This window comes from Heterocephalus glaber, unplaced genomic scaffold (assembly GCF_053883595.1).
Source record: "Heterocephalus glaber isolate CG9 unplaced genomic scaffold, H.glaber_assembly_v1.0 deba00001481, whole genome shotgun sequence".
Taxonomy (NCBI): domain Eukaryota; kingdom Metazoa; phylum Chordata; class Mammalia; order Rodentia; family Bathyergidae; genus Heterocephalus; species Heterocephalus glaber.
Genome location: NW_028258317.1, coordinates 45420981 through 45434474, shown reverse-complemented (window position 1 = coordinate 45434474; position 13494 = coordinate 45420981). Strand labels below are relative to the sequence as shown.

At 33.3% G+C, this 13494-nt stretch overlaps 1 protein-coding gene across 9 annotated transcripts in view; it reads right to left on the bottom strand.

The window, feature by feature from the left end:
* Positions 1-13494, bottom strand: part of Brd10 (bromodomain containing 10) — an 83187-nt gene that overhangs the window by 47833 nt on the left and 21860 nt on the right. For 4 of the 9 annotated variants that reach the window (XM_087183972.1, XM_087183971.1, XM_004838253.4 and 1 more), the window contains one exon: positions 845-2262. In XM_087183972.1, the coding sequence (XP_087040098.1) occupies positions 845-2262 (1418 nt within the window). Of the gene's footprint in view, positions 1-844; positions 2263-2749; positions 2817-10276; positions 10319-13494 lie in introns of all 9 variants that reach the window. The other 5 variants (XM_087183970.1, XM_021252797.2, XM_087183974.1 and 2 more) reach the window with 3 other exon arrangements.

Here is a 13494-nt window from a genome sequence, read left to right as displayed (position 1 = left end):
AACCTCACTCATTCATTTGCCAACTCAGCATCAAATTTTTGTCAAATCTTAACTAACTTTGCTGCAAATAATCCCTGAAATTCATAAATAATCGTAAACCACAACTTGTTTCGATATTCAATTCCAGTTTCTCCCCTAATCAATAAACTTTTTATAAGGGTCAATAAAGTTGGTCATATGCTTTTCTCTCTTCTGTTCTAGTGATAAACAAGACAATTAAAAGACAACAGGAAAAGCAAAAGAACTAGAGTAATTTAAAAAACAAAACAACTAACAACTGAAGACAATAGGATTTTTGCTGAACAAACTTACAAATCTTTTTACAGACATATGCTTTAAGTCTTATTAACTGATGTAATATCCTTCTAATAGTTCATATTTTTTCTGGATACTAAAAACAGTGTTGAAAAATATGTGATGTGGGAAAAAACTGAGATCCCAAAAGATAACTGACTACCCTGGTTTAAGAAGTTAGTTGCTTGAGAATGCTATTTTCTGCTATCAGTGCTTATTCCATAACATTTTTACTGTGCTTTGCCTGGGGAAAATACACTTACCATAAGTGATGGGAAGCATCACTTACAGAAGTGAAGAGAAATGTAAAAATGTAATATTCAAACATGTTCAACTGAGAGTTAAATTCAAATGTACTACACCACTATCTTTTTTGTTTAGTATACAAAATCTCTTCTGCTCTGGGTTTTTTAAACATGAGAAATAAATAAATACACACACACACACACACACACACACTTACTGTCAATCAGAGCTTCCATGATGCACAATTGAAAAAACAATTTGAATTACACCTAAATGTAATTCTTACCCATTTATGTTTGCTTACCAGATTTGTGCTTCTTGTGTTTTGCTTTCTTTTTGATGATTAATAACTTATTCTGGATCTCAGGTTTGTAAGACTTAAATGCAAGAGAATGAAGACCTTCCCGCTTTCTCTGTAAGTTTTCATTCAAAACATCCTTCAATTTCTTTTTTTTCTTTTTTTTCTTTTTTGCCCTCATTTTAGTTAGTTTTATTTTCCTGGGGCTCTGCATTGACTGCTCTAATAGAATATCCTTTACAACTTTGTGGCAATTAACCTCTGGATGATCAATGTGACTTCCATTGAAATGAATCTGGCAAGATTTTAGAGCATTTTCTTTTAATTGACCAGGTTCAGTCTTTATTCTGGAAGCTTCACCATATTTTTCCTGATTTCCCATAAACCTTATTTCACCTGGACTGAGTGGCTCTCCAAAGCCAGTAACTTCCCCTGGACTCCCTGGTTTCTCCAAATTTTCTTTATAATAATCAATTTTTTTAATTTCGCAGGGCCTGAGAATTCTAATTTCACAGTTGGATTTTACTTCCATTTCAACAGAAATATCATGATTATCAAAGTTGATGTTAGCACGGGAGCAAGCTAGATCAAAAGTAATTTCCTGCTCTTTCTTGAAGGCAGAGGGCAGGCTTTCTCGACCACACCTATGTTCTGCATTACTTGAATTAACACAGTCACTCTTTAATTTCTCCAGTTTAATCCGAGGTATTCTTTGTATTTTAATGGGTGGAATTGGAAATTCTGGGGCCCGAAAGGGTCTCTGTTTATAAATCCGTACATCTGCACCACAGAACTGTGGAAAATGTACATACGCATTCTCCAAATAATCATAACCAAGGATAACTTCCCTGCACTCATGAATTGGTTGGCCAAGTACAGCATCTTGAACTTCTTTTTGTGTTTCATACACGAAATCACAGAGACCTTTAAGTAACCATACTTTTTGGTAGAAAGGTAGTTCATGAAAAGGTTTTTCTTCCAATGGGTTAACTTCTCCAAGAACTTTAAAAAACTGAGGACACAATCCAAGTTTTTCAGCACAGTTATTGGGATTTTCAGTCTGCCCTACAGCAGTGTACCACTGCTGCACTTTCTGCCTCAATGCTGATTCCCAGGTCCTATAAGGCAAAGTAGGTCTTCGATGTAAGGTAGGTCTGCGATGGGGAGGACTTAATAGAGAAGTCATTATTTTAGACAGAAAAGCATTACACTGAGGCATCAGAAGACAACGTTCCAGTTCATAAAAGACTATTTCTGGCAAATTTAGAATTTGCTGGGCTAAACAAAGGAAATGTCCAATGGCTGGAATTTCCCACATGTTCTCCATGTAAGTTGGAGCTGCTTGAGCGAGAAGTTTTCTTTCCCATTCTTCTATTTCCTTTTGGCAAGCTTCTTCTGCTTCTTTTCTTTCCTGTTCCCGAAGCCTAAAGAAAATTTAACAGATTATACTATTATTAAAATAGAGAATACTATAAAACACGAAATTTTAATGTTATATTTATCTTCCGTCAATAAACTGACTATTCTAGTTTTTCACTTCAATACAAAGTGCCCCTTAAAAAATACTATTTTTTTTCAGATGAGGAAATAATGTATCATTTCACCCTAAATTTTACTGATGGAGGACTGACACTGACAATATCTTCAAGGTAAAATTCTTCAACTCATAATGTATATCAACTTCATTTACTAAATAAAATCACAGTGGAGCTTGATTACAGTAATTTCTAAAAGTAATCATTACTTCATATAAGAGCTACAAAGATGTTCATATCTTTTGGCCCCATCATTCCACCCCTAGAAAATTATACTAAAAAAAAAATTCACTACACACAAGAAGTTATATATTTCTCAGTATTAACTAGAGCTTCATCATATAAGAAAAATAAAACTCTAAAGAAATGTCATTACTGGGCCGGGGATTTAGCTCAGTGGTTCCATCACCTGCCTCTCAAGTGCAAGGTCCCGAGTTTGATCCCTGGTACCAAAAAAAAAAACAAAAGAAAGAAAGAAAGAAATGTCATTACTAGGTAAGGTAATAAATCAACCAAAATGCCCATTAACAGATGAAGGAATAAGGAAAATGTATTGCATATGCACAATGGAATATTATTCTGCCATAAACAGAATGAAACCATGTCAATTTTAACATCATGGATAGAACTGGAGGTCATTATGTAAAGTCAAACAAGCCAGCACAGAAAGACATATGCCACATGTTTTCACCCATTTGTGGAAACTAAAAAAGTTAATCTTATAGAAGAATGGAGTGGAATAATGATCACTAGAGACTAAGAAGAGCAGTTAGGGTAGGGTGAAAAATAGAAGTTAGATAAGGGGAACCAAATACGGAAAGGAGGAATTAGTTCTGGTTTTCTATAGGACATTAGGGTAATTTTTGGTTACAACACTCTATGAAATATTTCAAAATAAATAGAATAGTATGAAGTTCCCAATATATAAAATGAGTAACTTTTTTTTTTTTTGTATTGAGGATTGAACACAGGACCTTTGGGCTGAACTATGTCTCTAGCCCTTTTTAAATTTTCTAATTTGAGAGGGATCTTGTTAATCCCTGAGTTTCTCAGGCTGCGCTTGGCTGGGCTCAAACATGTGATCATCCTCCTTAGGCCTCCCAGGAAGCTGGGATCATAGGTATGCCCCACCTTGCCTGGCTAAAAATCAGTGGAGTAACGAGATCATGCCACTAAGCGCAGTCCTTGGATTTGCGACCCCATAACATTTCTAAACCTATTTAAATACCGCCCCCAAAATGTGCCTCCCCAGCTACACCACTGCTAAAAAGTGATTAATATTTAAGAGATAAAAATGCTTATTGCACTGATTTGATCATTACATACTGTATACATGTATCATATTTTCACAATGTGTTCCACAAAGATGTACGAATATATTCCAACAAAAAATAACATTAACTATTGAAAAAAGAAAAGAGAAAAATGAGAGAGAGAGAGAGAGAGAGAGAAAGTGTATTAGGTCAAAGAAATGACAATACAATACCTCACAAGGTAATGAGACTGTGAGCATTTTCTTAAAAATTTCTTTACTAGCACATCTATAAAACCTCCTTAATTAAAAAGTCATATAAAAAGGTATAAATTTTTGTGACCCTAGATTAGGCAATAGTTTTTTAAAGATGACATTTAAAAGGGCCAGGGATTTAGCTCAGTGGTTCCAGTGCCTGCCTCACAAGCGCAAGGTCCCAAGTTCGATCCCCAGTACCAAAAAACAACAAAAAAAAGGTGACATTCAAACTCAAGCAACAAAAGAAAAAACAGATAAATTGGATATCATCAAACTAGAAATTTGTGCTTTTAAACAGTATCACTAACAAAATAAAAACCCACAGAACAGAGAAAAAAATTTTGAATCATAAATCTATTAACTGACTTATATGTACAAAGAGAAGGTGTCAATTAAAAACTGGGCACAATACATGCCACACATTTCTCCAAAGAAATATCCACAGACAAATGAAAACAACAACCACACACAAAAAAATGTTCAATATCCATCAGAGAAATGAAATCAAAACCTCAATGAGTTATTACTTTATATCCACTAGAATGGCTATTAAAAAAGGCAGACAAAAATTACTGGTAAAAAAGTATATTTAGAAAAAAAAAGCTGAAAAATCTAATACATGTGTTCATTAAAAGAAACTAGAAAAGACACGTAATCAGTGAAAAAAAAAATAAAGGCACAATAGAAATATCACCCAACTCAGTAGTTGAACATTAATAGAAATGGTAAATCCTCACCAAGACAGATCAAGGAAACACACATGCATGCATGTGTGCACACACACTACCAATACCAGAAATGAAGACGGGCACATCTTATAGATCATATATATATGCACATATAAAAATAATATAAAGATATTGTGAACAATTTTATGCCAATAATTTAAATGAAATGAACTTTTTTGGAAAAACATAAATTAACAAAACTGACACAAAGAGCATGAAAATGTGAATAACTTTGTATGTGCTAAAGAAAGTACATAATTACAATTTTCCCAGGGCTGGGAATTTAGCTCAGTGGCACCATGAAGTCCTGAGTTGGATCCTCAGTACTGAAAAAAAAATTTTCCCCACATAGAAAAACTGAGTCCTAAAGACTTCATTGGAAGAATCCACTTAAACAATTTCAATTAATGAAATCATTAGAAACAAAATATAAAACAGATATTTAAAGAAGCAAAAAGAGAAGTGACTGAGTAAGAAATTACCAGAATTATCTAGGCAGATTTGAAAAAGAATTTGTAGAAATAATCACAAAAGTAAAAATTCTATGGATGGGTTAAATAGCTGATTGTACATTAAAAAATGAATAGCTAAATTTCAAAGAATTCAGTGCAAAAAAGATAAAGATAACACAAAACTAAAGGAGGACTGATTAAAATCTAGCATACAACCAAGTGGTGGTCCAGAAAATAAGAACAGAGAAGACAGATAGGGGAGTAGTAATAATGAAAATTTTCAAAGACACAATGGCTGAGAACTTTCCAGAACTGATGGACAGTTCCTCAATTCAGGAAGCCCAAGAAAATGGAAATGAAAGTTCCAACAGAGTATATGATGATAAACCAATAGAAAATCTGACAAAAGAACAATCAAACCAAAAAATCTTACAAGCCTTTTGAGGGGGAATAGACAGATTACATATACAAGAATGACAAACTGAGACAAGAATTATCAATAGCATCAAAACAAAACATTAACAACAGTATCATTAAAGTGTTGAGTTAATGTCATTGTCAAACTAGAATCATACAACCAGCTAAACTATCATTTATAGATGAAGGTAAATTAAAGCCATTTTCAATTAGACTAAAGTTAACAACTTTTAAAATGTCTTCTGCTTCTATCCACAGTTGAGAAACATGGAATCAAACTTATACTCTCCCTTTAACCAGCCCCAAAACCCTGGCAAAATATATGAAACAATGATTTTTCAAGAACCTAAATATCAAGCAAAGGACAGCAATCCCTGAGAGATAAGAAATAGACAAGATGAGTTCAATAATTGTCCCAATTTATTACTGCCTTGAGAGTTTCCAGACCAGAATGCAGAAAGAGAGGGCACCCAGGTAAACCCCAGAGACTTTGAATTGAGGAGTCCAGAGACTCCAAAGCAACTAGAGTCTGCAGGTCACAGTCAAGGAGAAAGCTGCATAAAAAGAGAACACCCAAGATTTACAGGATATTCCCCTGTATTCAGAGTACTGATTCAGTATTCAGGGTACTGATTAGTGCACACATTTAGAGATAACCCAAAGCTAGATGGGGGAAAACACATGAAAGATTAGAGAAAACAGGGCCTGTTCCCACCAACCACGCTGAAAAACTAGACTCATAATTCAAAGGATAATGAATAAAATACTCAGGAAGACCTTGCCTTGATAGTACAGAATAATTAGACCTAGGCTAAGAATTGCTCTGGACCCAAGTAACAAATCATAAAAGATCCAAAATTATCACACCATTTCTAAGTAACAACTGTATTTTCAGGAAAAAGTTCAGGATTTATAGAAATACAGAAATGCTCAGCATTCATCAAGGTGAAATTTATAATGTTTGCTATCTAAACCAAGACCACCAGGCATACAATGAAAAAGAAATACATAATTCATGATGATAAAAAAAATCAATCAAAATGGACACAGAAATGACATGTTAGAATTAGCTCAAGGGCCTGAGTTCCATCCCCCGTACCAACGGGAGAGAAAAAAAAAGAATTAGCAAACAAAGGCACTGAAGTATTTTATTAGTCAAAAAGTTCACTTAACTTGGAATATAAAAAAAAAAGACCCAAATTAAATATTTAGAGATAAAACAACAATATTTGACATAAAAACAATGAATAGGGTTAATGACTGATTAGACATGGCAAGAGAAAAAAGATGAGTGAACTCAAATACAGTGAAAGAAACTAGACAAATTGAAATAGAGAAAATAACTCCTGTAGTATATACTTAAAGAAGAAAAAATGATCACTGGAAGAAATTCTAAGATGCAAGAAGGACTGGGAATAATCATATGGGTAAATATAAAAAAAATTAACAAAATATAGTAATATTCCTAGTGAGTAAAAAAAATGAGAATGAGACAGACGAATTCTTAGTCAACAATAATACTTAAAATGGATGAAGCAGAAGAGATCAAAACTTAGAAGAGAAATAAAGCATACACATTTTTCATTAGTGGAAATAATTGTGACTAAATCTTCATTTCCCACAGATGGAGTTTAACAGATAATGCTGGAATGAAAAAAAACAATCAAGACACAAGTATTCATTTAGAAATGGGTAAATAATTACCAGAAGAAATAATTCCAAGTTAAAGTAGAAGATTCTGACTCACAGGCTTAAAGTTAAATTGGAATGAGACTGCTGTCTTATTAAAAATCTTAACAGTACTGTCAGATAGCTCGTAAAATAAAACAATTCTTAAATCAATTTTTCATAACATAAAGAATATTAGCAAGATAATCTAAAAATCTTGTTTGTAAGAATTACATACTGTGTATGAAACTGAGTTTCTCTACACTTTATATATTGAGAAGGTACGAATTTCTTCCTTGAAATTTTGTTGTTAAACTATATACAAGGTTGTTGAATTATTTCCCATAAAATGGTAATTTAATTCAAGGTTTGCTTAAAAGTCTGTTGCAGAATTCTGTATACGTTAAACTATCAACCATCAAAAAAGTAGGATTATTTACCATAGAAAACTGATTTTGGTCAAGCTTGTCATAATCAATCCTGACTAAAAACTCACTGTAAAATCATTTACTGATTAGAAAAATATTTCATACTCCAAGTCTGGAAATTCTCTCTTGCTGATTGCACATATAAGTTAAAATATATAGTGTTTATGGAAGATTTCTATTTTTAAAACCAGAATGTATAACATCTTTTTCTTCCCAAAGGGAATGAGATTATAATATATGTTGAATATTCTTATCTGAAATGTCTGGGACAAGAAGTGTATTGGCTCAAAAGTCAATATGCTTCCTGTACACAAATAACAGACTCACAGAGAGAGAAATTAGAGAAATAATCCCTTATAGTGAAAATGGTCGTGCTTCCAAAATTGTTATACAGATTCAATGCAATCCAAATCAAAATCCCAACAGTATATCTCACAGAATTAAGAAAAAAAATCCTAAAATTCATTTGGAACCAGAAGAGACCTAGAATAACCAAGGCAATTCTGGGCAACAAAGGCAAACCAGGGGGTATCACAATCCCTGACTTTAAATTATACTACAAAGCTAATGTGATAAAAACAGTATGGTACTGGCAAAAGAACAGACCTGAGGATCAACGGAACAGACTAGAGGATGCAGAAACAACTCCAGACATACTCAAGCACCTTATCTTTGACAAAGGAGCTAAACAATTTCCCTGGAAGAAAGATAGCCTCTTTAATATATGTTGCTGTGAAAACTGGCTTTCCACATGTCGAAAACTAAAACTCAACCAGTATCTTTCACCATGCACTAACCTAAAATGAAAATGTATCAAAGATCTAAATATTAAAACAGAAACACTATATCTGCTGGAAGAGAGAATTACATAGAACGCTTGAGGACACAAGAGTATGCAAAAATTTCATGAACAAAACCGAGACCACACAAGAAATACTGCTAAAAATCAATAACTGGGACCTCATCTTATTAAAAAGCTTTTGCACAGCAAGAAAAACCACCAACAGAGTGAAGAGACAACCCATACAGTGGGAAAAACTTTTTACCAGCTATTCAGATAAAGGACTATTATCTAGAATACATAAAGAGCTCAAAAAAAATCAGACCCCCTAAATTTAAAGACCCAATGTAAAAACGGGCATCTGAAATAAAGACACTTCTCCAATGAAGAATTAGAAACAGCAAATAAATATGTGAAAAAATGTTCAACATCATTGGTCATTTGTGAAATGCAAATTAAAACAATGCTGAGATTCCATCTCACTCCAGAAAGAATGGCTGCTATCAAGAAATCAACGAATAACAAATGCTGGAGGGGATGTGGGGAAAAAAGAACCCTTCTCCACTGTTGGTGGGCGAGTAGATTTCCACTACTGTGGAAATCAGTGTGATTTCTCAAAAAACTAAAATTTTCCATTTGGCACAGCTATACCCCTTCTTCATATCTTCCAGAAAGAATTAAAAGCATCATACCTCTGTGATATATGCACACCCATGTTTATGGCAGCACAGTTTGTAATAGCTAAATCTTGGGAAAAGCCCAAATGCCCATCAACTGATGAGTGGATAAAGAAGATGTGGTCTTTTTATACAATGGAGTACTACTCTGCCATAAAGAAAGATGAGCTTCAGACATTTATAGCTAAATGGATGGACCTCGAGACCATACTCTTTAAGTGAAATAAATCGGACACACATGTTTAAATTCTGCATTGTTTCTCTGGTGTGAGACTGAAATAAGGACTGAAATGTATAATGGATGTTGAGAAATTGGAAGAAAGTATTCAAGTGGGAAGGGAAAAAAGGGAGGAGGGAGAAAGAAAGGAAGGAAGGGACAAAAGAAAATGAAAACAGAAGGCAAAAACAAAAACAAAGCTTTGGTACATAGGGAGGGGAGAGTCCTTGAGGGGAGGAATGGGATAAAACAAAATAAAATTTTAAAAATTTCACAAAGCAAAAAAGTAAAATAAACATTATTAAAAAGGTAAAAAAAAGGAAGTGTGTTGGATTTTGGAATATTTGCATATATAATGATACATTACTGGGGATGGGACCTCAGTCTAAACATGAAATTCATGTTTCATACATAATTTATATACAATGAACGTATTTTTATACATTATTTTCAGTATCCCTGTGTTTTGAGTGCAAACCATTAGGTTTGCAAATTTTGAGTACAAATTTTCCATTTGTGTGTCACGTCAGAGCTCAAAATGTTTCAGAATTTGGAGTATTTTGAATCAGGATGCTCAACTTACATTAAGGAGTACCAAGCACTAAAACAAAATGAAAGGGTAAGTTGGAGTATATGAAAAAAATTTTCATGCACTTTCTTTTGCCTAGACCGCTGATAAGCAACCTTTGGTTATTATATACCAGTAACATGGAAACTATTCATCAGATGGAGACACTAAGAACATATAACAAGGGTAAGAAAATAACTTCCTCAGGCTTTCAGAGGTCAAGAGTAAAAACTAGAAATACACAGAACTTGCCCAGTAAGGCCAAAGTTAGCACCAACTAGCTCAGTCTTGGACGTGGAAGAAAATTAGGTAATGCTATCCCCTATACATATTCTCTTAGCTCAGGTGCCTGGAAAGGCCATGACACAGTTGAAGTGCGATGCTGCCATCTACATGCACCACCTGAAGTTATTACTTAAGGGCTGCTGCTCTCACTGCTGTTCCTCATAAACTGTACCTTTCAGGGAAGATGATGGAATCCAGCCCCAGACCATGGGTACTAAAAAGTGTGAGAAGGAAAAACAAAGTACAAAGTTAGTGTGGGCCACTACAAGTGACAATATTTTAAAATGTAAGAAATACAACTAGGGATTAAAAAAGGGATATTTAGGGCCGGGGATTTAGCTCAGTGGTTCCGCCACCTGCCTTGCAAGCGCCAGGTCCCGAGTTCGATCCCCAGTACCAAAAAAAAAGGGATATTTATCATAGGGAAAAAATCAATCCGTAAAGAAAAAAAATATGAATCTTAAGTATGCCTCCACCTAAGAGTAGAATTTCAAATTATATGAAGCAAAATCTGACAAAACTCAGAGAAGAAATAGATTAAAAGGTCATTACACTAAAAATTGTATTTGTATATATAAGCAATAAATAATTACAAATTAAAATCTGAAGTGGTTTACAATTGCATCAAAAACATGAAATATATAGGTAAAAGTTAATCAAATATTAAAAAATGTTAACACTGAAAAATACTAAACATTGTTGAGGGAAATTAAATACAATTATCCAGAAATTAATTGATAACATCATCCAATCTTAATCAAAATTCTCTTGGGCTTTTTTCCTGAAGAAATTTAATAATATGATTGTAATATTACATGGAAATGTGAAATCCTAATATAGCAAAGCAAATTTGAAAAAAATAAAACACAGTTGGAAGACTCATAACACTATACATAGTAATAATATCAAAATAAGATAGACCTGAATAAATGGAATAGAATAGAGTCCAGAAAGACTCACAAATATATGTTCAATTATTTTTCAACAAAGTTGCAAAGGTAACTCGGTGGTGAAAGAATAGTGTTTTTCCCCCAATAAATGATACATACTGGCACAATCCTCTGTTCATATGACAAATTTTTTATCCTTACTCCATAACACACACAAAATCTAACTGCAAATAGATAACAGATATACAACCATAAAGCTTAGAAGCCTTTGGAAAAAGAAAAAGATTTGCATAACCTTAGGTAAGCTTACACAGGTTACAAAAAACACAAAGTATTTTAAATATTGATAAGCTGAACTTCAAAGGTTAAAAACTTGATGAAGGAATACAACTCAGTGGTAGACTACTTGCCTAGCATGTTCAGAGCCCTGAAATCAATCCTCAGTACTAAACAAATAAATTAAAAAAAAAAAAAACTTCTAGGTTTGGAACTGAAAATAAAAAAAAGACAGGCTATGGACTGGTAGAAAGTACTTGTAATGATTTTATAACTGACAAATGACTTATATCCTGAATATATAAATACTTTTTATAACTGAATAATAAAATGCACAGGAATGAAAAAGTCAGGATAATGATTTCTTCTGAGACAGAAGACAAAGTATAAGGAACTTTAATTTCTTTAAAAATTCCTGGGTTGTGGGTATATAGGGCTTATTATAGTCTTATTTATTTTTTCTCCCCTTCTCTTTTTTATTAGTAATGTTTGAGATACATAATAAACACATTCATCAAAGAGAAATGGTACATTTACATATCACATCTTGATCCTTTTTACTTTCCCTCTATTTACTCCCAGCTCCCCTCACCGTAGAGTCTTATTTTTTGCTTCATGTTTAAAATATTGTATAATTAAAAAACACACTGCCTGCCTTGCAAGTGCAAGGACCCTAATTGGATCCCCAGTACAAAAAAGAAAAAAAGCAAACAAAAGAAGAGAAGAGAAGAGAAGAAAAGAAAAGGGGAGGTGGGGTTAGGAGTATAGCTCAGTGCAAACATCCTGGGTTCAATATCCAATACCACCCCCCCCAACAGTTAACACTACACCCCAAAGATACCTTGATTCATATTACTCCATTAAATTATTACAGTTGCTAAGATACATTTAATAGAGGATTTTTCTCCGATGGTTTATTCCATTATGTTTGATGCCAGAGTGCACAAAAATATATGTTAAGGTCTGGAGAAAAAAGATTTAGTCATATTTCTAGCTTCTTAGTAGCCATTCCTACTTGGACGCTTAAATTTTTCCATCACTACCACAAACCACTTATTCAAATTGTTCTTTCGCCCATCTGGACTCACATCTTAGAAATTTACTTTCTTTGCTGTACTCACTGTTTACACATCACAAGTCCTACTTAGAAGTACAAGCTGTATAGCCAGAATTTCCAACTTCGCCACTCAGAAACTACCTGACCTTGGGTAAACTGCTTAATCTCTCTGTGCCTCAGGATAAATATTGAATACATGGTAAGGTGTTTAGAGCTAAACCTGGAAAACAGTCATGCTCAAAAAATGTTAACCATTCTTTATCTTCTTCTTGTTACTATTACTGTTATTACTTTCTAACTCAGTTTTGTTTCTTCCTTTATTCTCCTTGTATCAAAGAATATTGTTCTCCTTGTATAAAAGTCTTGTTAATTGTTTGCAAAACAATCCCACTTCTCCCTATTTTCTGGTAACCGGTATTGCAGTTTTAGACTATTATAGCTTCTTCCTGTGAATTTCCCTTATTTTCAATTCTCCCCATTCCATCTATTATACTATTGTCAAGTTAATTTTTATTGCTTTATATAAGCATTCCTTTCCTATAGCAGGGCTCTGTTCAAGGAAAGAAAAGTATTTTAAAGTGGATTCCTAAATTAATCACTGCTATAAAAAGTAAGACAGTAGAAAGTCTCAAGTCTGAGTTTTAATCCGACAAATATCAAAGCAAGTTATATTTTCACTATAAGAGTAACAGATATTATAAATTCCTTTAGCATTAATAAGTCCTGATTACATGAGCATTCACTCCTAACACAGTCTGAGATTTCATTTGGTATAAAAATTCACCAGTCAAGTATAGAAACTTGAGTTTCACTTACTTCTCTGAACTCTAATTTCCTTTTATGGTAGATAAAATGTTATGTTAGTTTCATTGCTCTAAGCTTCCAGACTCTGAAAGGTACTTAACACTTTTTCCTGTTGAGCTCAAAATAAGTACTATTATGCAGAAATTAACACAATGGAGTAAATGGCAGAGATGAATTTATATGTCCATCTTTAACTACATAATCTCTAGAATTTCTATTTTCAAAAGCCTGTGATTCTATTTTAAAACTATAAATCTATATAATATTCCTCTAATTTAAAATTCCCTTGAGAATATTTCTAAATAGGATAGCATACTGAAATCTTTTATAAGAATTACTTTAGTATAGTTTGAAGACAATTAG